Source organism: Lepidothrix coronata, unplaced genomic scaffold, assembly GCF_001604755.1.
Source record: "Lepidothrix coronata isolate B3197 unplaced genomic scaffold, Lepidothrix_coronata-1.0 Scaffold99, whole genome shotgun sequence".
In the NCBI taxonomy this organism is placed as follows: domain Eukaryota; kingdom Metazoa; phylum Chordata; class Aves; order Passeriformes; family Pipridae; genus Lepidothrix; species Lepidothrix coronata.
Genome location: NW_016690279.1, coordinates 2,679,408 through 2,703,714, shown reverse-complemented (window position 1 = coordinate 2,703,714; position 24,307 = coordinate 2,679,408). Strand labels below are relative to the sequence as shown.

The 24,307-nt window shown below is 46.2% G+C and overlaps 2 protein-coding genes across 2 annotated transcripts; one reads left to right on the top strand and one right to left on the bottom strand.

The window, feature by feature from the left end:
* The first annotated feature begins 6,326 nt into the window (after positions 1-6,326).
* Positions 6,327-15,558, top strand: TTPAL (alpha tocopherol transfer protein like). The gene is made up of 5 exons (XM_017822606.1): positions 6,327-6,400; positions 7,492-7,944; positions 8,685-8,878; positions 10,734-10,844; positions 11,609-15,558. Exons 2-5 carry the CDS (start codon positions 7,506-7,508, stop codon positions 11,882-11,884), a joined length of 1,020 nt encoding a protein of 339 aa, XP_017678095.1. The 5' UTR covers positions 6,327-6,400; positions 7,492-7,505; the 3' UTR covers positions 11,885-15,558.
* Positions 15,559-15,819: 261 nt separating this feature from the next.
* Positions 15,820-23,952, bottom strand: SERINC3 (serine incorporator 3). Its single transcript, XM_017822602.1, has 10 exons — positions 23,858-23,952; positions 23,215-23,376; positions 22,586-22,779; positions 21,811-21,890; positions 20,965-21,102; positions 19,973-20,142; positions 19,150-19,240; positions 18,573-18,750; positions 17,529-17,756; positions 15,820-16,763 (listed from the first exon to the last, which is right to left on the bottom strand). Exons 1-10 carry the CDS (start codon positions 23,894-23,896, stop codon positions 16,625-16,627), a joined length of 1,419 nt encoding a protein of 472 aa, XP_017678091.1. The 5' UTR covers positions 23,897-23,952; the 3' UTR covers positions 15,820-16,624.
* Between the last annotated feature and the right edge of the window lie 355 nt (positions 23,953-24,307).

Here is a 24,307-nt window from a genome sequence, read left to right as displayed (position 1 = left end):
AAAAGGGAGCTAAAATATGGTATTCACACTTCAAATGTGTTCATTTTTATGCCTTTCTTGTATTTCAGAGGTAATTTCTGAGTACTTCGGGGTGGTGATTGTGCTTTGGTTCCCACAGAGCCACCCTGCTGCTGGCAGCAGGTGAGAGCCTGATTGAGCCTACAGGTCACAATAAGATGATCAAGTGAAAGTCAATTTGTCACTGGTTGTAAAGGTGAAGAAATACACGACAATTAGAGAAGGCTCGTAATGACCTGCTCTTCTGATCACAGGGAGCCCGTGCTCAGCTGTAGCATGCCCAGGAAGATAATAGGGAGATAGGAGAGAAGTTTAGATGGCTGTAAAGATTAGGGCTCTGGGAAGGAACAACATCCAGCATCTCCTGAAGCTCAGGTCTGCAGGAGATGCCCTCGTGTTCCTCCGTCTCCTGCCCCTGATGTGAAATGAGGTGGGCAGTCTCATCCCAGGTACAAGGGATGAGAAGCAGCCTGATTTTCCACCCCATTTGCACAAATCCAGTGGCTTCCCCGTGATAGTCATACTGGTGAAAAATGTCAGCAGGGATGAGATGCAGGGATGAGATCCAGACTATGTTTGAGGACCATGTGGAGACAGCACCTAGAGCCTGTCTCTAGTCTGGAGCCAAGGGAGAATAGGACAGACCTCAAATCACATGCCCTCATCACCTGTGATGATCCAGAGCCCCAACACCTTTGCTGAATGCCTGAACATGGGCAGCAAAGGCAGTCACAGGACATGTGTTAACCCAGAACACACAGGACTGGTTAGTCCAGTCAAGACAAAGAAAAGGAGATAGTTCATTCTCTTTAATGTGGAATAAAAAACCCCAGGACTCCTCTGCTGTGACCCATGGTTATTTTTACCTGGGTATATGCCCTAAAACTCCACATATGTAATATCAAATCTTTAAAGCAATAAATTCTCCTGGATTCCTTCCCATGAACTACTCTATCAAGGTTACACTTTACCTGGTTAATCTTAAATCAGTGCAGTTCCTACAGGAGATTTCTTATTGCTGGGTTCAGCTCATTTGGGAAAAAAAACCCATGAATGTCCCAGAGACAACCTTGTCCTTAAGTGGTGTCCTTGATCCCAACCCTCACCTCTTTTGTCACTCCAGCCTGGAATCATCCTGAGACACTGCTCTTGCCACTCGTGGGCTGTGTTTTACCCTGCTGGGTTCCCTGGAACCCACAGCAATGTCCCATGTCACAGGAGATGGCTTTTGTAAGTATTGGCCTTTGAGACACAACTTCCTTACATTGTTTTTGAACACAAGAGCTTTCTGTGCTTCCAGCCTAGCCTAAGGATGATTTCCTGGAGAGCCCTCTCTCCAGCTGCGGAATCTTTTCATGATGTCCAAGCAAAGATCTGTGAAAGTGGTATTTTTAGGTCCTCTGGCCACTATGAAATACATTCTTTTCATATTCCTTATATAACCTCCATCTGAAAGAGCCAACAGGCTTTGGAGCCTTTCCCACTGCTTTCATATCTCAGTGGGAGCGGAAAAAAAAATAATGGCAAACTAGTTTTATGGCCTGCATATCATCTCTGACAAAAGCAACTATTGCTGCTATTAAACCTGCAAGTGCACACACAGGCACAGATAATCATGAACACCAAGAGGCAGCAGGGACGGCTCAGCAACGTGGCACTGCTGAGCCAGGCAGTTCTGTGTGCCAGGCTGGCCAGTTCCCTCCAGGCTGGATGCAAATATCACCAACCAGTTGGGGAACTGAGGCCACACACTGCACAGCCCCCTTCCACACAGAGAGGCTGGAGGAGGCATGGTAAGGTATGTTTAAAATCCTTCTCCCCATTCCTAATGGAGGTGTGACCCTGCCCATCATAAACACACCCAGCACCAGGCCAATAAACTGGCAATATACTGCCAGCTTCGTTAGGTGGGAGCAAGCAGGACAGCTTGGCACAAACAAGGCTGCAGTCATGACCTGCAGTTCAGTGTCCTGTGTGTGAGAGAAGAGGCTGCTGGGATCAACAGAGTGCTCCCAGCTCAAATCCAGGGGGAGAAGAGCTCTGAGTCTAAACCGGGTCTGGGAAGGAAAGTAGTTTGGGAACTGTATTTCCAAGGCTTACTCGGGCTTTGGACCTGGAGGGATGCCAGGCTTGCCTGATCATGACTGCCTCACCAGGTTTCAGAGGCCTGAGGCCACCCCTACCTTGGGAGACCAGTTGTGGATGGAGACATGGGTTCACAAACCCCCAGGCTCTGCAGGCCATGCTCCACTCCACTGTCCCGTCTGTCAGGAAGGACATGGAGGGGCTGGAGCAGGTCTAGAGAAGAGCAACAAGGCTGGTGAAGGGACTGGAGCACAAGTGCTGTGAGGAGAGGCTGAGGGAGCTGGGGTTGTTCAGCCTGGAGAAGAGGAGACTCAAGGGAGACCTCCTCACTCTCTGCAACTCCCTGACAGGAGGGGGGAGCCAGCTGGGGGTCAGTCTCTTCTCCCAGGCAATGATCAGTAAGACAAGAGGGCATGGCCTTCAGCTGTGCCAGGGGAGGGTTAGGTTATATATTAGGAAGAAATTCTTTACAGATAGAGTAATCAGGCATTGGAATGGGATGCCCAGGGAAGTGGTGGATTCTCCGCCCCTGGGGGTGTTTAAGATGAGACTGGATGTGGCATCAGTGCCATGGGCTGGGAACCACAGCGGGGTTGGATCAAGGGTTGGACTTGACCATCTCGGAGGTCCCTTCCAACCCAGCTGATTCTATGATTCTATGATTCTATGACTAGTGGCTCTCTGCTGATGCTGAGCTGCCCAGAAGGTTTCTTCAATTTGTGGTGTCCAGAGATTCCACCTGCACCCCAAGGACCAGAGCCCCTCCTGGCCTGAACTGCACATAGATTATCTTTATTACAGGACTGTTATGTTTGCACAGTTTAGTGATTTAATATCAGTTTAAAGCCTTCTCTGTGAGCAATGCTGTTTGAAGTCATGCTCTCTCTTTTCAGCTCAGCTTGCCAAGACTGTAAAACCTTTATTGCTAATGGTGGAAAAGCTTAAAGAAGCCAAGATAACTTTCCCAGGCTGGGTATTAAGACTGGGTTCAGATGAGTAAATAAGTGAAGAGTATTACATGGTCTTCATTAAATATCAACCAACACCAACAGCCACTCATTTATAACACAACGGCAGGGCGAGGGAGCACCCAGGAGCAGAGCTGGGAAAGGTATGAATCACATGGGATAGGAGAGATGAACATGAGAAGGGCTGGAATTGCCGTGGAGCTCCAGGTGTGGCTCCCAAGGTCACAACACAACTCCTGACTGAAGCTCCTGCAAAGACTATAGATTTGGAGTTGATGAAGTGGCAGAGTTGGTGTGGTTCATCTCCTCTCAGCTGGGGAGGGCTCTGGGCATGTGGTGTCCATGTCCTTCTCCCTTCTGCCACAGCGGGTAAGGACAAAATTCTCCCTCCTAGGAGGGAGAATTTAAATTCAAGCTGCAGCCAGCACATCTCCCAGGACTGTCAGTTCTTGGATGTTTGTTTTTTAGCTTTTACTTCCTTATAGACAGCTCCTGCCTTTACTGGTTTCTAGTCACAGGGTGCCAACACCAGGAAGAGTAAATTACAGAAAGTCTTGCTACAGTTCCTGTGATTTCCTGTGCCAGTACTTTAAAACTCCCCCTACAACTGTGTGTGTGGCTTGGTGTTTGAAACCCCTCTCTTCCATTCACCATCCACTGCTCTTCATGAGTTCAACACTCCCCACATAAGAAAAACTGAGGTAAGGACCATCCCCAAATTATATTTCACTTCCAGCCCTTCCTCATTATGAAGTATTCTAACTTCTACTTTCCTTCCTCATTTTCTCTCACCTGCCTAAGGCTCTTGCTCTCATTTTAATATCCTTTTTCATATCTGTGTGATTGCTACTGATTCTCCCTTGTTTCCTGCCCTTCTTGTTCCCCAAAGCAGAGCTTCCTTCACACGTCACTCCTTTCAAACATCCCTGCTTACTCCTAACACCCTGTTGCAGCAGCCATTAACCAGTCAGGACTGGAACTGTCACCTCCCTGCTAAATTTTCCTCCCTTGTTTGAGAGGTGCAAATTCCAAGCTGATTTTGCAACCTCTAGCATAAATTCCCATTTGCAGCTCTAGTATCTCCCAGCTGTTTGGTGTTTTGAAGCCTTTTCTCAAACCAGCAATGAACCAGATCAGGTGATCCAGGAAACTCTGTCATGTTTTCAGCTGTGAGGCCACAGATTCATCTCCCCAACACACATCTTCTTCCTCTCTCCAGACTGTTTGTAGCTGCCAGTTTCAGGCTCTTATCTCTCCCCTGGGACTCCAGGGGCTGCTTCTGTCACACTTGTGCTGCAGGAGCTGTTTGAATGGAAACAGGATCAGTGCAAGTTCTCTTGTCCTCCTGAGGTCCCTTCCAACCTCATTTTTTCCCACAATCTGCTGGGGAGGGCATGGAGCAAGATCACAAACAGGTCTAATTCACACAGATCCAAACTGGTCCCAGCTTCAGGCACCATCTTGCCAAGTTGCACCCAGGTCTGGGCTGGACTATCAGCACAGGGTGGAATCAATGCACTCCTCTTCTCTGGAACGTCTCTGTGACACACTCAGTTGGTTCCCATGCTGGCATATCTCTTGCCAGGTGTAGTGCCACTGGAACATTTTCCACTTTGGAAGGGTGAGTTCTTGGGAGAGAAATAAATCAGAGCTGAACCTCTGATGCTACAGAAGGGCCTTGATTCCCGCTGCGGGTTCCTGGGATTCCCGCTCTTTGTCCAACTATCTTTGGCTCCCTCTCCTGGCTCAAAACACAAGTTACAGCCAAGAGAAAAGAGCAGAAACCACCACGCTCCGGGGACCCTCCAGCCTGCGGGCAGTCCTGATGCTGACTAGAGGATGCTGAAGCGTTTGCAATCTAGCTTTGCATCCCTTGATCAGTGGGGTTAAACATGTTATTTCCCCTTCCCCAGCACTCCCTGTTGAACCCTTTTTAATGCAGCAAGCCTGGGAGTGACCATCTGTTTTATTTTTATTGCAAATTCCACGCAGGGATATCAGGCATCGCCACCTGAACTCCTGTGGGATACGGCTCTCTGCCCTCTAAGAAAGAAAACCAAAGCCAAACACCCCCAAAAATCTCCCTTTTATGAACATTTAGTCCCTCTGTTGGCGTTTAAATTCAGAATACAGCCAGCACATCTCTTGGGCCCCGCTTCCATCCAGCTGTGCTTGCCTGGCCCCTGCTTTGAGGCTGCCCTAACCCTGGCCAGGTAATTCCACGGTTGCTCTGGCTGACAGGGAGCAGCTCCAGGGCCCGCAGATGGTGCTGTGACCTTATTCCCGGCTGCCTTTCTCCTCTGCTCCCGGTCTGGGAGGTCGCTGTCTCACAGACACCGGCTGAGTCACAGATGGGGACAGTGGGCTGGGAGAGACCCTGGGGACATGTCAGATCATCACCTGAGTGCTCCTGCTCTTGAAGGTCAGCTCTGGGGGGTCCTTTTATATACATACATACAAATATATATATATATATACACACACATACATACACACACACACACATATATATACACACACATACATACACACACACACATATATATGTGTATGTATGTATACATATATGTGTAATGTATATAGTATTTATTTATAATACATAATAACATAGCATTATATATAATAAATAGTATATACTGTATGTATATATATTATATATAAATAGTACACACTATATGTATGGTATGTTATATAATATATAAAATATATATATTATTATATATTATATATAAAAATATATATTACATATATTATATATAATATATATTTTTATATAACGTATGAATATATATTATATATTATGTATATATATAATATATAAATATTATATATTATGTATATACACGTGTATGTTATGTATATACACGTAATATGCACATATGTATACATATGTACAGATACATGTATATAATGCACGCATCATATTAAAATATATTATTTTATATTTTTACTCATTATTATATTTATTACACACACAACTGTGCCTTCGCGGCTCGCGGCCGCAGGCGCTGACAGGCCGTTCTGCCAGAGGATAAGGTGGGACTAAAGGGCAGAGGTGGCCGCGGGGTTCCCTCACGCTGCGACCGGCAGATGCCAGCGATGGAGGAAAAGGCGCATTTTCGGCCCAAGGCCGAACACGCAGGGATCCGGCGGGAGCTGCTGCTCCTTGAGGGAACGGGGACCAGGACCGGGACCAGGACCGGACCAGCACCGGAAGCGGCCCCGCCCCGGGCCCATCGCGCAGGCGCGGCCGTTGCGTCATTTCCGGCTGCCGGAGCCGTTCCGGGGCGGCGGGGCCGGGACACGGCGCTGCTGCTGCGGGAGCTCCGGTACGGGGGGACGGGGGAGCCGGGGCCGCCGGGGCCGTGTGTGGGTAATGCTGGGCAATCCTCGCTCCGCCCGCCGGGACAGGCACCGAGGGGTTGCGTCCTGCCCGTCCCGGGCTGTAACGGGGTGAGACGCGTCGCTGGGAGCGGTCCCAGTGCGCCGGGACCTCCCCGAGGAGCCCGGGGAAGGCGAGGCGGGAGTGTTTCACCGCAGGAGGAAGGCGGTGGTGTGGGACAGGGGTTCCCGTGTGACAGCCAGGAGCGCTGTCGTGTGCTGTGAGGGGCTGAATGCGAATAGCTCAGCAAAATAAAGGCATACCTTGTCCCCTTCCAGCCCCAGGTCTAGCTACAGGAATTATGCCAGGCTTGCAACGTTCTAATTTTACATTGTTCTCTGTCCACCTGTGACTGGATTTAGAAATGCAGCCCCCAGTTCAGGAACACTGGCATGCTGCTGAAAACTAGATTAAGCCAACCTTAGTACCCATGCTGTGCTGGCATAAAAGGCTGCAGGTTTCTTAACCCGCTCATCCAGTCTGTGCACCGCAGCCATTTCTTACGTTCCTGAATGCAGCTCCTCCTGAATTGCTCAAAACGTTCACGTGGGCAGAGATGCTGATCAGTGCCTGTGTTTGCCAGAGGCTCAGGACTGTTTGGGCTGAGCTGGGAGAGCTGCTCAGAAGAGGGTGTAATTTGACCAAATGTGAGAATCCTGCCTAACTCTGATGTGTTTGATTTGCTTTAGTTTCCAACTGAACACAGGAAATAAACGTTAAGGTAATTTAAATTCTGTATTTCTGCAATGAAGCTGTGTAATTTTGTATTTTAAGTTTTGGTTGATTGGTTAGGTTTCATCCGAGGTAGTTTTCTACCTGCTAGGCAGGATAAAGAGATTAGAGAAACCTGCACTTTCTAATCCTGGTAAGATAATTAAAATGTCTGGACTGTGCATCTGGTTGTAGCTCTGGTTCTTTGAAAGGCAGCGTCCTTAGCAGGGAAACAGAGGGATACAGAACATAATAAATATGTAAATCATCAATGTGGTTGTTGGTCCGTGGGATTGTTTGTCATGTGCAGCCCTTGGTTTTTGACAGATTCCTGCTGCATTATGTCAGGAGACAGCGACTGCACCAGGACAAGTCCATCAGCAGGGTCTCCATCAGACAACGAGCTCTTGCCAGATCGGCCAAAGTATGTTTGTTCACTGTCTCCTGATCTCGTTACCAAAGCCCGGGAAGAGCTCCAAGAGAAACCTGAATGGAGGCTCCGTGACGTGCAGGCGCTCCGGGACATGGTGTGCAAGGACTATCCCTCCCTGGGGACGTGCCTGGACGATGCTTTTCTGCTGAGGTTCCTCAGAGCCAGGAAGTTCGATTACGATCGAGCGCTTCAGCTCCTGGTGAACTACCACACCTGCAGGAGGACCTGGCCCGAGGTGTTCAGTAACTTGAAGCCATCTGCAATAAAGCCTGTCCTGGAGTCAGGCTTTGTCACTGTGCTGCCTCATCGGGACCCGGAGGGACGTCACGTCGTCTGCATCCGCCCAGGTACTGAATCAATGCCTGAATGTCTTTGCTCTCCGTCCTCGAGGTGTGTCTGGGCCAAATACTTGTTCCCTGCTCCCCTGAACAGTAGGGGCTTGTACAGAGTATGTGGGTTCTCTCTGAAATTTGAAAAGCTGGCTTGTGAAGGAACACGCTGGTCGTTAGCCAGCATTATTCCAGTTCCTTTTCCTGTGTCAGCAGTAACTGCAGTCATGTCAAAATGAAAATACAGTGAGGTGGGTCGATGAAATATCAGACAATTCAAGGAAAACTAATGTGTAGTAACTCAAATTGAAGCAGGGCTGTTGGCCTACACTTAGAAGCTTATGATTTGCTTTGACAGTAAGCAGAGAGAGGAGCCTATGGCTCTGGCTCCCATGTAAATAATCAGCCTTCTGTGTGCTTTTGGTGCTGCCAGGCTTGCTGTAAATTTGTCTTCATTCATTCTCCTCTTTTCCATTTACCTGCTTTCTTTCTGAGCTGGAACTGCTAATGAGCTGTGCTGTGTGGAGAACAGGGTTCTGAAAACCATTGCCTTTGCTCCCTGAAGTAAACATGAGTTGCCATTTCCCTCTTGCTTAAGAAAGGTATATTTCTTAATATACAGTTCTGCTCTGGACTAGAACTGTGGCTATTAGAGAGTAGCTTTTAAGAGTCCAGGAGAACAGAAATTCAGTTTTTGGAATGTGTTTTGTTAGCTTATATTTACTCTCCGACTTACCATCCATGTCTTGTAACCTCAGACAGATGGACACCCAGTAATTATCCGATTACTGAGAACATTCGTGCCATATACTTAACGTTAGAAAAACTCATTCAGTCCGAAGAGACCCAGGTGAATGGAATTGTAATCCTGGCAGACTACAAAGGAGTCAGCTTATCTAAGGCGTCTCATTTTGGTCCTTTTGTAGCCAAAAAAGTGATTGGAATTCTTCAGGTAAGACCTGAACTGGTGGGAAAATAAGCTTGTGCATTGTAAATGACTGCTTCTGTGTCTTAGAGTTCTTGACTGTGTCACCACAAACTTCATCATCTTGGCTTTTGCCCGCAGAGTTAAACATGTCTCAGCCCAACCAGTTTCTCACTCCCTTACTGCCGATTTACCTCACTTGCCCTTTTTTTTCTTTTTTTGATTTTTGCATCCCTAAAACTAAATTTGCATTAGAAATGCAAACTTCTGAGCTGGAACAGCAAAAAGCAGTTCTGCTAGGTGGTGGTAAGGAAGAGAGAGAGCAGAGAATTACAGTTAGAGAGGAGACAGTGAGGAAATGGCTTGTTATTTAAAGGGTTGCTGTTGGCTGAGATGGAGCCAACCCCTGGCAAGTGATGGTTCCAGTTCAAGTGCTGCTGAAAAAATTTGGCAGAGAGGACTTTTGTATGGGTGTCATTTGAGGAGCATTTCTATCCATGCCCTGAAGGCAGAGAGGCTTCTCAGCATTGGGATGGTAAAAGAGACAGTAATAAAAAGCATCTCCTCCTTGATGTCTGGAAAGAAAGTGGTGGAGAGCAAGTGTAAACACAGTGGAGTTGGACAAAACAAGGTGAAAGGAGTGAGGGGTAACTTGGCCAAAGTGGCAGGAAGGTCTGATGATTTCCTTTGATGTTGATACAATCTTGGGGGGGGTGAGATGAGAAAACTTCTCTTGAAGGGGTTCGTGCCCTCATTACTTTTGTTCTGGCCTGACTGGTTATGTTCTTTGTTGTATCCATGGGGGGGATAAGGAAGGATAGAGTGAATCAGGGGAGTTTGCAGAGATGAGACCAGTGAGTTTAGGAATGCCTTTATAAGAACTCACTCCTTTAAAGTATGATCTAAATGTGTCATTTAAACTATAAGCCCATATTTAATTTGTACAAATAAAATGATGGATGTTACTAGTGGAAGCTGCTCACAGAACAACAGCTGAACTTGGGGAAGGACTTAAAGGTATGGGTGGTATTTAAATGTGTTGCACCAGCCTTGCTGAGCTGCAGCTCTTGTAAAGAGGAGCTAATTCACTGACCTTCCCAGGGAGAACAATCCTCCAGCAGTGCATGTTATGTGCTTTTCACTCCAAGCATTGACTGCTTGCTTTTTATAGGTAGAACTGGTTATAAGGGAAAGGAGCTTCACTGTGGCATGTGAGACCTGAATTGCTGATCATGAGCTTTTCCCTTTGAAAAATATTTCTGCAAATAAATTTCTCCAGCAGAAATCCCATGATTAACTGTTGTTTTAAACTGTCTTGTATAGGAGATCCTTTGTGTGTCCTGCTGGCAGCAGAACCTGTTTGTCTTCCCCAGGTAGTGTGATAGAATAGCTGGAATGGCAGAAAGATTGCAATATTAGATTCCTTCTTTACATAAAAACATATTTAGGGTGTCCTGGGCACCAGATCTTGTAGTTGGACACAGTGTTGGAAGCAGCTACTCTGGTGCTGAGTGTGGACCACTTTGTGACTGTGACTTATCAGGGCTGGGAATACCCAAAGGACAGGGATTTTCTAAGTGTTTTTGTCAAGGGAGATGGAGATCAACATAAGAAATGAAGATTTACTGACAACAATGTGTTTATTGATGGAGGATTTTCTTGCCTCTTGACTTTGTTTTTATGCTCATAGATCTCATCCTAAGACTGTTCCCTGTAACAAGTTGCATTTCTGTTGCTGTACTGATTTATGTTGGTACCTCAGATTAAAGTTTGGGAGCCAAACTTTAATGGGATGTGCTGGCAGTCAATCTGGAGATTTAGAAAAGAGGAAGGTGGCAAATGTTTTTTAAACTGCATTACAAAAATCTTCTTTACCCTTCAGGATGGATTTCCCATTCGAATAAAGGCTGTTAACATAATAAATGAGCCTCGTATATTCAAAGGCATTTTTGCAATCATCAAGCCTTTTCTGAAGGAAAAGATAGCAAACCGGGTAAGGATTTGTGTGTGATTTTAATGTTAATATTAATGTTTGTAAGTTCCTTGCTTGGCCATTCTAAAGAAAAAAAAGAAAAGTTGTAAAACTTGACAGCTGGAAAAACATTGGTGCCATTTTACTTGATCTAATGGGTCCTTTCTGCTTTAATTTTTAAAAATATGCTGTTGGGAAAATTCTCTGTGAGAGAGGAACTTTGAGGAACTTAACATGGGCATAATATTAATATGGAACTCTAGTACATATGCTCTGTATTCAGGACATAAATTCAATCCCTGCAGTTGGATTATTTGGGCCAGTAGCACTTCAGTTATGAGTTGGTGTCACAGGAAACCTGTGTTGCACCTTCCTCGCCCTTTTCCCTTACCAAGTGTCCTGTATGGCACAGGTACCCTCTCCACAGGACTGGGTGGGGTTGCCAATGATTAAGGGTTTTTTTCCATAAGGATAAGTACTTTCAATCCCATGAACAAACTTGGTGATGAGTTGAATTTGGAACCTCAGCACAGACAAATGTCAGGTGTCTGTTGCTGGGAGTTGATCTGCACTAGATGTGAGTTGCCTCAAGACTTCTCTCCCTGGTGTGTGTGACTGCCCCTGCCCACCGTTGTGTGTCGAATAAGGACTGTTGTGTGCCCATAAGGACATCACCCCTAAAATTTGCTCTTTAACTCAGAATAAGCTGGTTAGCTGACTGCTTCAGCAGTTTGCTGCAGAGTGTTCGGTGTGCACTTTTAAAGCTCTTTTGCTTTCTTCTTCAGTTTTTCCTCCATGGCTGTGACCTGAATTCCCTTCATCAGAACATCCCCCCGGTGATCCTTCCCGAAGAGTACGGTGGCACCGCAGGCAAGCTGGACATCTCTGCGTGGAACGAGCTGCTGCTGGCCTCTGAAGAGGACTTCCTGCACGACTTCTCCCAGCTGGTGGTGCCCTGTGACAGCTCCCCCCACGACATGCTCGTGAGTGGGGATGCCGATGAAAAGCAGTGTGATGATTCTCTGCGGGGCATGAAACCTCAGCTCTATTACTGCTACTGAGAAACCAGGGCAGGGGGGTTTGCCAGCAGTTCAGGTCTGCTCTCATAGGTGATGTTGTGAACTCTGCCTTACTCCTAAACCTGCAGTTTAGGGACAGACTGCTGAGGCACTTTACACTGTAGAACCAAAGGAAGCTGGAGAGGGCACAATGGGGGCAGGGCAGAGTTCGGGGAGAATAAAAGCGAAGGGCACAAGTTATGTAGAAGACTTGAGGCTCATCAACCTCCAGGTGAATGATGCAAATGGTCTGTTCTTTCTAATGATAAAGGGAAAAAAATATTGCAGGATCATAAGCTTGATATTTTCTTATGCCCTCCCCTGACAGGTGAAAAGTGACAATGATGATTTACTAACTTTGTGATCATCTGTTCCCTTCCCCTTCTGCAAACACCAGTAACCCAAGAAAAGAAAATGGCTTGTGAACCCTGCAAAATACAGTTCTGTAGTGAAGATTGCATAAACCCATAAAAGTCTTAACTTGGCCTGTCCTCTGTCACATGGTTCAGATTGTGAGTTGGCATTTCTGAAATATCTCAGTGAATATTTGGCTTAAATTAATACAGAACAAAACTTATTCACGAATATCCATATGGAGAACATCTCCAAAACTTCCTCACTGTAGGAGGAACTGTGACTGATGGATTAACTACTACAACATCTATACCATGTTTGCACAACAGGTGCAATCCTCACTTTCAGAAAGCAGGAAGTTTTTCAGATAAGTCCTTTTGACTAGACAACAGCTTCAAATAATGAGGTTCAGGACCAAATAAAAAAAAAAGCTGTGTCAGGCACCTTCCCACATTGTCAATTCTTTTCTGGTTGTGATGAGGAATTTGTAAGTACCTCATACCCAGAATTCATGAGGAGGCTTTGTAGCAGTTGGCATGTGATGTATAGAAGGCAATACTTCATTGCAAGACAGCAAGGTGCTGCTTTAGCTTGTTACTTTGGGCTGAATTTGAGTTTAAGTCTGTGAAACCAAATGCAGACAGGCTTTTTAAAAGCACATTCCTAAATTTCCTGATATTGTAGCATTTTGTTCACTGTGCTTGTTGGCTCTTTTGTGAAATGTTACAAGTTTGTTTTTTTTTAAACTGTGTTAACCTCTTTTGTCTTTGGTTGTCATGTTCCTGTATGAAATTAGACTTGAGTCATCTCTGTGATATTTACTCATTGCTTGTATGCCTGTGCTTCTAGGTCTTTGTCTAGAGACAGAACTAAGACTCCAGTGTCAAGCCAGGGTAAGATACTGATGTCTAAATAAGCTGTTCCCACTCCCCAAGCTCTTTTTGTTTAATGGTCTTGACTTAGAACTTAACTCTCAGCACACTCTTTGCACACGTTTTTCTGCACTATAATGGTGTGGAGATGGGAACCTCACTAGGACCAGGAAAGTACACCCTGTCACTTCAAGGTGAGATATTTCACTATTTGGTGGAAAAGAATATCCCTTCTAATTGGGGACTTACTTCTCGAGCACTTTCTCTGGATGAAATCTTGATTTAGTGCCAAATGGGATTATAGGCACCAGTTATGTTTCTGTAAATATGAACCTAAAGCATCTTGAGGATCTCAGACATACATTTTTCAAAGTGCCAAACTCTGTTTTGGATGTCTTTCTTCCTCTCAGTCCCCTTACAGCATAACTGCATTGCCAAAAAGAGACAACTCTACCCCTGTAACGACTTCCTGACCTGGCAGCAGATCTCATCCTGGAACGAGGGGGTAGCAAATGCCATTCCTGTCATCCAGGCTTTATAAAAAGAGACTGGGTCTTGCAAAAAGGGTAAAACCATGAAGCTTTTTTTTTCCTGGGTGGCAGTTCAGAATTTGTGGAAGCAGAGGACTCATCACGTGAACAGTTTTAGATTAAAGGTGGGAAGAAATTAATTTTCCTTGGTGAAATTAATTCCTTGATTTTTCTTACCTTTGTAAGTCAATTGAAACTCTTCTTTGATAGCTATTACCTTTAGTGTGGAGATAAAAAACCAAACTACCATTTTCATCTACTTGAACTAAGGTGAAAGAGTACTGCTAGCCACCTCCTCCTTTGTGACCACAATGCTCTGTGTGTTTTGCAGAGATTAAATCAGATTTTTGCCTCACAGCAAGGCAGTAACATACAGGACTTAGGGCAGGTCAGTGGCTGCCCACGCTGCTGAACTGCCAGAACAGAGAGGATGGTGGGGTTTTTTGTTGTTCTGCTGCCTCTTAATTCCAGTCACAATGTACAACTAAAAAAAAATAAATAGGATGGACCATTTTTCCTGGAGATGAAGGCCTGACTGACAGTGGTGCTGCAGGGTTGGAAGTGGTTGTATTTCAGCAGTTAACTGTAGGAACAGCTGCTTTGATCCCCTTATGGAACTACTAGAGAGGGAGCTGGAATACTCAAAATTCAGTGTCCTTCAAAAAGAAAGGAATCTAGTGGTGTTCAGCAAAAGGCTGAGGAACCTCTACAAAACCCACCCCCTTTTCCAGGCTTTTGTACTCTCCTGCATGCCTTAAATAGCAGGCAGCCTAGGTCCACCTCACCCTCTTCTTTCCTCTGCTCACAGAGAAACTTAGAATAAATAACATGATTTAAACATAATAGATAAGGCCACGTGGTTGTGCTGGCTTTGGGTGGGGTAGAGTTGTTTTCCTCACAGGGCCAGTCTGGTGCTGTGAGAGCCAGCAGCCCTGGGGTCCTTGGTTGCTGGCTGGAGTTAAACCCCCACAACTATCAATGCTGAAAACTGCCAGTCTTGTGCCTCCAGAAATTATTTCTCTTAAAGCTGCCTGCTGGGCAGTTATGTCAGGATGCTTGAGCTAAGCCAGGCTTACCTTTAGCAAGCATCTATTATTTCTAATTTGCTCTTTCTTGGCTTTAGAACTCGGACAAAAGTTGCAGCTTCACTGAGCTTTGTTTCTAACCCTGAACTGTCTCGAAAACCAGGCTTACAGGAAGCACAGCTCTGTGTTCTGTGCACCTGGCTACAGAGCTGAGAACGTTCTTTGAGCTTTAGCACTTGCTAGCAAAGAAATCAGTTTGTTCCCAGAATTTCTCGTGTCAGCATTTGGAAAAATAAACACTTGTGTTTTAAATATAAACACAACTCTCCTTATATTTAAGAGAATAGCTAGGAAAAGCTTACAGGCTGGGGGTGGTTTTTGCTTGGGGTTTGTTGTTTGTTTTTTTTTTTTCTTACAGCACTACAACCAGTCTTTTTTCCCCACTTGAAATAACTTTGTTTCCAGAGGTTATATGCCTTGCCCAGTACATAAGCCATCCCTGACAAATCCAAGACATAATAAGGGAATATACTTGAACTTCATTGGCATGAGGTGGGACAAAAGGTAGCTGCAAACTGTACATTAAAGTACTTGAATTTATACTCTTGCAAACGGGTGTTAAGAGCCCTGAGGTATTTTCAGGAACTGGCTTAAGTATTGTTTTTGTTAAATCTCATTTTGGCATGAGTTAAATCGTAGTGTTACTCAAACTAGTAATTTTGCCTTCTGTTGTACGTGGGCCTAGAGGTGTTGGGTGGTTAAGTGTACATCTTATTTTGACAAAATTTATTTTTATATTGCATTTTATAAAATGAAGTCGTCAAAAACGTGTAATTTTATGATGCATGACTGGGTAATTAAACACATTGCAACAGCTGCTAATTTGATATTTTCAATATGTTTGCCTCGTGTCATGTTGGGATATTTTCCTGTAAAAAGTCAGCTGTACCTGAGCCATTTAAGGGATGGGATTTGACATTCAGAGAATCACATGGAAGGTGCTGTTTGTTCCAAAAGAAATATTTTATGACTTACTTATTTGCTGCATGGAGAAAACACCCAGTCCCATCCCACTGGACACTGCAGCAGCTGATCACTGTGTGTGGTATTTTCCACTGGAGAATTAACTGCTGCTCAACAATTAACAACTGGGCCACTTTCAGTAGTTAGTCTGCTTTATTCAAATGAATTTACAGTGCAAATGCCTTAGTGCCAATAATAATAATATCATGTACAATATTTTTATAAGCCTATCAGACAAGTCAAATTAACCAATCAATAAGCTCTATTTTTCCAACATAATCATAAAGTTGATTTAAGCTACTGATACACTTACCACTCTAATTGACAAACATACTAAAAAACAAGTAACCATAGAAGTTGCCCCTTAGAAAGGGCAAGTTTGTTCTTAAAAAGAATTAATCAGTTTTTCAACCTCTGAGTTCTGTTTTTTCAGTGAGGAACAAAGGGCTTTTTTTTTTTTTTTTTGCCACAACAAAAAGTTAAGTAATTTAAATAAAGTTTTCCTTTAAATAAATTTTTGCAGTGGAATGTAGAAATCAAGCAGCATGGCTTACACTTCCAGATACTGAAGCATTAGCATACTAGTGCATTATGCTGAATATAAGTGTTCTTTAAAATATATTACTTCATATTTAGCTAAATGTTACTTCTATTCAACAGAAGGTTGTGGCTACTGGACAGAACAGATAATTTCTTTTGTGCTTTAACAGCACAGCTGTAGTGAATTTTAAAAATGCAGTAACAACCCTGATGAAGGTTAAAATAGAAAGATAACTGATGATAATTTTGGTGCTGCATCAAGCTTTATGCAATATATAACTTTCTATCCAACTGCATGTTAATATCAACGTAAGAAACAGTAACTAAAGCAATAAATGAACATTTTGGCTTTCAGCAGAAGAGTTCCTCACTTTTGTAAGCTCAGACAGGTGCAGCAAGTTAACTGAAGTCTCTATTAGTAAGGACAAGAGGAGCCACTAAGGTCCAGAGATAGAGAAGCAGACAAACCCAGCTGGAGGTTATCTTCACCCACACGGCCGGCCACTTGCTTGTCATTGTCTTGAAATCTGCATCAGGGCTAAAAAAGAAAAGAAGTCAATTAGCAGATAGAGAAAGCACCTCCCACTGCTCCTTGCTAGCTCTCTATGAATCTGAACTTCGGGCAATCATTTGGGACACTCCAGTGCTAAAGCCTTTGTGAGAACACAGTGAGACAACTAAACCAGCAGTTTCCTGTGGCTCCTTCACAGGCCTGTTGTTCTTGGGACCCAGTTGTCAAACCTGCTTGCCCCTGCTGATGTGCTGCTCTTGAAGGAAATACCTGCATGAGCTGAGCAAGAGACCCCTGATGGCTGCTGCTCTCTAAGTGTATTTGCTGATTTATACCATGTGCCAGTCCTGGGGAAAGTGGTTGTGAGCTGCAGCAGGAGAGGGTATGTCCAAGTGTTTCCAACAGATGTAGGAAATGACATCTCTGATGCACAGCACGTATGGCTGTCCCTGCACATCCTTCCCAGGGTGAAGAGCCAGCAACATCAGGCCTCTGACAAACTTCCCAGGAGGCCTCCTGGAGCCAGTTTCATGTGTATCCTTCCTGCTACTTGCTCATCTGAAGGATGGCAGCCCCACTGTGCCCTTGCAGTCCCCCAGGCCCACAGCTGCTGATTGTGCCTTTTTACATCTTCATTCAGTTACACAAAACTGAGAAGGCACAACTCTATAATGAGCTGGCACAGGGACAGCACTTAAAGGAGCTTGGCAGGATCAGCCTACAGGGCAGGAGTCTCCTACCCACCTGGGAACACTGGCTGGCACATACAATCACTTTCCATCTTGCTCCTACCTGTACCAGTTGGTGAGTGTCATCATGATGTAAAGAGAGGCAAGAAAGAGCATGAAGTGGAAGAAGGTGTAGCTGTACTGAACACCCTCCTTCTCGTTGTCCGTGACACGGCGCACGTCCCCCTCCTCCGCAGCCCCGCTCCCCGTCCCCAGGGTCTCCTCCAGGATGGCAGTGTCACTCCCAGACAGGGTCAGCTTGTTCACCTGGCTGTTACTGGAAGAGCGGATGCTGCAGTGGAACAAGAGAGCCGTGGTGAGAAACCCCTTTGACAGCTGACTCTTTGCTAATGCAACAGAGCACACGGAATGTCTGCGAGCAGCAAACGGGGTTTTTTTAAATCCATCTGGAAAAACAAGGGAACTCCTCAAAGAAAACTCTTCTCATCCAAGCTTTTGTTAACCTAAGTAAACAGCAATCCTAGTCCAGATCATAGAATTGCCTGGGCTGGAAGGGACCTTTAAGATCTAGTTCCAACCCCCTTGTTGTGGGCAGGGATACCTTTCACTAGACCAGGTTGCTCAGAGCTCCATCCACCCTGGCCTTGAACACTTCCAGGGATGGGGCATCCATAACTTCTCTGGACAACCTGTTCCAGGGCCTCACCACCATCACAGTGAATAATTTCTTCCTAATATATAATCTAAACCTACTCTCAGTTTATGCCATTCCTCCTTGTCCTTTCACTACATGTCCTTGCAAATAGTCTCTCTCCATCCTTCTTGTAGCTCCCCTCAGGTACTGGAAGGCTGCAGTTAGGCCATCCCTAAGCTGCCTCTTTTCCTGGCTAAACAGTCCCCATTCTCCCAGCCTTTCCTTGTAGGAATGGTGCTCCATCCCTTTAATCATCCTGTAACACATGTTCTGTTGTCTGGATTGGGGCTGATAAAGCCTCTCCTCATCCACAAGGCTGAACACAACTTTATGGGCCTGAGACAGCAGCTGGATGTGAATAAATGCAGGTACATTTTGCACTAGACCCAGGCTCTAACAAAAGAGGCAGACAAATCCCAACTGTTTATCACTGGATAGCAGTGCAGATCCTACCTGGAATACAAGAGGCAAAGGACAAAGATAACCAGTCCAACAACACTCTGGGCATCCCACCACTGCAGGGACTTGGGCGGAGCAGGAGTGGCAGGTGGGACAGTGGCATTGGCTGGAGCAGCTGTGGGTGCAGCTATCTGGGTGATGATGTTCAGCAAACTTGGGTTACAGTTTCTTTCTGAAAGGGATTTCAAGGCAGATTAGAGAAATGAGCTTTGCCAGCACAGAAAAGATGACAGGTAAGCTTGCAACTTCTCATTCCCTTTAACTGCTGATCTTTTCCGTTCTCCAGAGGCAGAAATGGCCTGGAGTATTTTTCCTTCCTACGAGCTGGGCAAGGGTGTAATAAATAAATAAATATATAAAATCAGAATGCCCTAACACTGGTTTATTTTCCTCACAAATACCCCAGTTTAGTTCTGCAAAAAGGCAGTCTGATGGTTTCAGTAAGGTCAGCTTTCCAGCCTTGCTGAATTTTATCTAAACAGGTCAGCAATCCCCACACTGTGATCTGTAACAACCATCAGCAGCTTCTGCTTTCACACCAACACATGACTTGAGACTGTGTGTTGCTTACCAGGCTCGTTGGACATGGCTGCCCAGGTGAGGTACATGGTGTAGAGTGTGATGACAGAGGACTGGAGGAGCCCGGAGCGAGGCTGATGTTCCTGTTCCAAAACAGAAGAGCAAGCCAAGGTCAGAAGGGCAAGTTTTACCTGGGGTTGGATAGTTTTACCTGCTGCCACAGAATCAGCATGAAAAAACTTTGTTTTAGAAATGCATTGGGCTTTGCTCTATGTTCAAAAGACTGGGAGAAACTCCTTAGTCATGTAATTTATGCAGGAAGCAACTCAAGCATGGAAGGAATAAGCAAACCAAATTGTTTTTCTGTGGCCAATACTCTGTTATGGATTCTTACTGAGCTAATCCCAGCTTTTTAACCAGTGTTGTAGATGTGATGATGATGATGATGAGATGTCCATCTAGCACATGACTTGAGCAATACCAGTTCAGAATCAAGTAACGTGCAAGTGTCCTCTTGCATTAAACAAGCTTACCCATAATTTCAAAGCCACAGTACTAAGGCAATAAATCTCCAGCTCATTTTGCTGCTCCCTAACAGGTTTCTCTGTTCTGCCAGAACCTTCACCACTACAAGCATGTCAGCAGCCCTCCACATGGAAACAAAGTCCAAAACTATGTTAGCTAAAAAAAGCCTCTCTTCAGAAAACATGTCACTACATAGTGCATTGGTTTCAGAGCAAGGTATTTTAAAGTTCCTAGCTAGCATAGCTATTGTAGCCACATTTTAAAGTTCTTATGTCTGACTGAATTGGTACTACATCATTTCCACTTCTGTGCTTTATATGTTAGAAGAAAATACCAGAGAAAAATAATACCTGAACTTTTGGAAGGATAGAAACGATGGAGACAGCAATGCACAGGATCATGTTAAAGCTTATGAAGAACTTGTTCTCAGTGCAGTCATCAGGCTTCGTGTAGAAAACGTAGAAGAGAACAACAAACACCAGGGACAAGGCGTAGAACAAGCTTGTACAGGACAGCAGAGCTGCAATTGTTACAAAACAGTGCAGTTTTAACAGTACATCTGAAGTGATTCAATGTCCAGCTACCACTGCAGTCAGACAGTCCTCACTTGGCAGGCTGGGCCAGAAAACTAAAGTAGCACAATGCATTTTTATTAGGTATGGCTGAGTTTCTGCTTGGGCTCACTAAGTGGTGTAGCTCAGAGGAAAGCCAGTGCTGCCATCAGGGGAGTAAGGTTTGCCTTTCAGCATCAGTTTTAATTAGTTTAACTGATGTCAAGCCACAGTGACAAAATGAGAGTACATTTGCACACTTCTCACGGGCATTTATCAGCCCTGAATTCCTCCTCCTATGCTAGAGGCCACCCGTTTTGATTTCCCCTCTGTTATGTTCTTTGTAAGAAGCTACAAAATGCTGTTGCAGCATTCTTAGCTGTGTGCAAAGAACCACAACAATTAGCACTTTGTAATTAGTGGCCAGCTGGGGAGCACGTGCCAAGGCACACTTGGTGTGGCTCTGCAGCCACTGCCAGACACAACTGAGCTCCTGGGGACCACAGCAAAGTTTAGATTTGAAGAGAACCAGGCTCTGAGCTCTGCACTTGCACTGCAAACCAGGCAAGGGTGTTTATTAGCACTGCCAGACCTGCTGATCACAAGGCTAAAATATTCTGCATTTTATTGAACGAGAAAAAGGCAACTCTGCAGCTACTTATTCCATGTGTTTGCAGCAGTGACTCAAGGACACTGTGGAGTGTAAGTGTAGGTACATCTGCAAACTAGTAAGTGATGTTCTCAGAGCACTGGCCAGCAGAAACAAATCCTTCACAGGTTCAGATTCCTACCTGCATACCAACATTTAGCATTTCCCTCATCCATTCTATCAACCCAGCTCTCATTCCAGGAGTGAGCAAAGTCCACAAGAAGCACCAACTGGATAAGAATGAAGAAGAAGGCTCCAGAAACACCAATCCAAAACCAAGCTACAGAAGGGAGCAAGGAAAACAGGGTTAGCTTCCATCATTTGCATGTTACCTCAGTTTAAAAAATTAAAAGCCCCTCATTATACTGCAGACAAATAATGAAAAACTCTGAAACAGTATTTAAAAATGCAGATGCTGTTAATCACTCTGGCTCCCATCCTGCAGAAGTGTGCAAGGAGCCCCAGCTATTCAAGGCTGCAGCTGATCCTGGTCAAGCTGAGCATGGGAATGCTTAGCCCAGCATGTTTTCAGAATGAACACAACAGGTAACACACTATAAGTTTGTGTACATAAGTGCCATCGTGCCACATTTCTTTAGGGGACAACAACCCTTTAAAGTTGCTGTGATGTGAACAGACAGTAAATGTTTCTCACACAGATTTTTCAGACTCTGGGGAAGTATCTAGCACTTGTCAGTGTTCTGAGCTGCCTCCAGCCTAGGCAGTGTCAGAAGACTCGGCCCAGTAACGACTATCTCATGGAATACAAAATTATTAATACCCAAAACCTATGCAGGTGAAAAGAGATTGCTGATTGCCATAACTTCAGCTGGTCACTAAAATACTGGATGAACCAAGATACTCTAAAGAATTTGGGCAAAAACTGTGTCTTCTGCAAGAGAATTTTCACTATTACAACTCTAGCCTGGTAAGTCTGTGAAAAGGTTTGAGTTTACTCATCAGAACCCACAGTGAGTATTAACTGTACCTCTTGTGAAAGGCCCTTCAGGGATGTAAAATGCTCCAACCATGATGGCCACAATGGCAGCTATTTTGAAGAACCAGAACCTTTAAAAGAAGACAGAAGTTGTAAATACTGGTCTTAATCTGTACACAGTAGTCATGTGCTACATGATCTGCAAGCAGCTTGGTCCTGCTCCAGCCAGGGATTTGGAGCACATGATCCTGTTGACCAGAGAGGTTGAGGTTGTGGAATCCCCACCCCTGGAGGTGTTCAAGGCCAGGCTGGATGGGGCTCTGAGAAACTCTGTCTAGTGGAAAGTGTCCCTGGCCACGGCAGGGGTTTGGAATGAGATGAGATTTAAGGTCCCTTCCAACCTGATGCATTCTATGCTCTCCAAACATCCCTTTCCAATTAAATGACTCTATGATGATTAAGTCATCTAGCCCAGAACTAACCCACTTAAATCAGGAAATCAGGGATTGGAAATCAGGAAGCAGTTTCTGCTGGCTGAGTCAGACAGTGAGTGACCCAGTGAGTGTCACAGGCAATCTCACATCTCTGTGGAAACACAGAGGGGTGCCCAGAGCACTGCCCTTTTGGTTACCCCACCTCAGAGCAGGACACTCAATCAGTACACTGAACATCTGACATGAACAGGAAGCTTTTTGGGAGACCAGAGCACTACTCTGTGTTCAGCCCAAAAGAAACTCGAGGCTGTCAAGAACCAACCTGCCCCCATGTTCAGAAAGGAAACAGGAGCAGGGAACAAGCAGGCAGCCCAGGCAGCTCACACACATACCCGTTGTGTATCGAGGCTCTGGGGTCGTTACTTGTTTTCACCTCTATCATGAGCAGGGAGAGGAGGAAGAAGAACACGGCCATGGCAAAGCTGACACGATAGACAGCTCTGTACCCCACGAACACATCGCAGCTGACAAACCCCTCTAGGTGGGGCATCCGGGTGTGAAGCCCCTCATCACAAAATCCAGGGATCTGGGGGAAGACACATTTAGTTGTGAGTTCACAGCTGCATTTGCAATCACCTTCTTTAAGCCCTGTAACAGGCAAGGCTTTCAGTCAGCTGCCTGCTAGGAGATCTGAGAACAAAAGGCCTCGTGCTCAGACCTCATTATCATCTGGCTTTCCCCATGTCAGCACTTTTCATCCAGGAAGATTAAGATACCACAGCAGCAGGCCCCTTATAACAACTGACCACCTCCAGGCTGGTCAGGTTTCAGAGACCAGGCACGTACTAAAAAAGGCACATTCACTGAATTTGCTGTTTCAGCTAGAAGCCTCTTAACTCGGGGAACAAGGGCACTTGGGTGTTTGTGCCTCTCACATAACCCACTCCAAGTAAAGAAAATCAATAGCCACTGGCACAATAATGGCTTTTCAAACAGTTAGAACGAGTTTTACCCTCCCTACCTTTTTAAGCTGCTCTTCCATGCCTGGTGCCAGCATAATGCAGGCAAGCACAGTGCTGAGGAGGAGGAGGAAGGCATAGATAAGACGTGTCACTGTCGAATTCTTGCTGTTGGGACAACATCGGCACAGCAAACAGGAGGCACCGCTGCACAGACAGGGAATCTGAAGGGCAGAGACAGGAATAGTAAGGGCATTTCCCTCGCAGCTGACACCGGGGCGTCCGGCGACGCCCAGAGGAAAGCCCGAGCTCCATTTGGAGACACTCCACTCCCGGACCGCACCGATAAATCGCTAATCGGTGCTTCTGACGGACAGCGTGTTTGCGAACCCTCGCAGATAACCCTGTTTATCGCCCTCGGCTGCCCTTGGGTGGGCCCCGTCCACCACCGACCCGGTCCGGCCCGGCCCGGGGAAGGAGCGGGATCGCTCCAGCCGGGCCCCGCTCTGCCCCGAAGGTCCGGGGCCGCCCCGGCTGCGGCGGGGCCGCGATGGTGGCTCAGACCGCGCCAGGGCACACAGGGCGGTCACCGGCCCCGCGGCCCCGCCGGAGGCACCGCTCCGGGCCGGGCGCGCTCGCCGGGGTGTCGGGGGAGGCTCGGGGTGGGAAAGGGAGGTTTCGGGGGCAAGGGAGCCCCGCACTCACCCAGCTGGCGAGGGAACAGACCCCCAGCACGGCCCCCATGGCGCCGCCGCCGCAGCTTCCGGCTTCCGCCCACACCCCGCGGCCTCAGGGGGCGGGGCCGGCCTAGCACCGCCGCCGCCGCTCATTGGCTGCCGCCCCGCTCGGAGGCGCCTGCCCGCCAATGAGACGGCGGGACGGTGGAGAAGGGCGGGGGAGGGCAAATATTGTTTATCAACCTTGCTTCCGCCTTCAGTGAGCGGAGATGGGGCGCTGATTGGTCCAGAGGCCGGGAGTGAGCGGTTCCTCCTTCAAGACCGCCAATGAGCGGGGCTGATTTGCAGCCCAGCCAGCCAATCCAGACCTCCCTCTCCCTGCGGCCGCTGGGGGCGCTCGGCAGCGCCTCGGCGCGCGCGGGCATTGCCATGGCAACAGCGCCAGTCACCGGGGTGTCACCGGGTAGGGCTTGGGGAC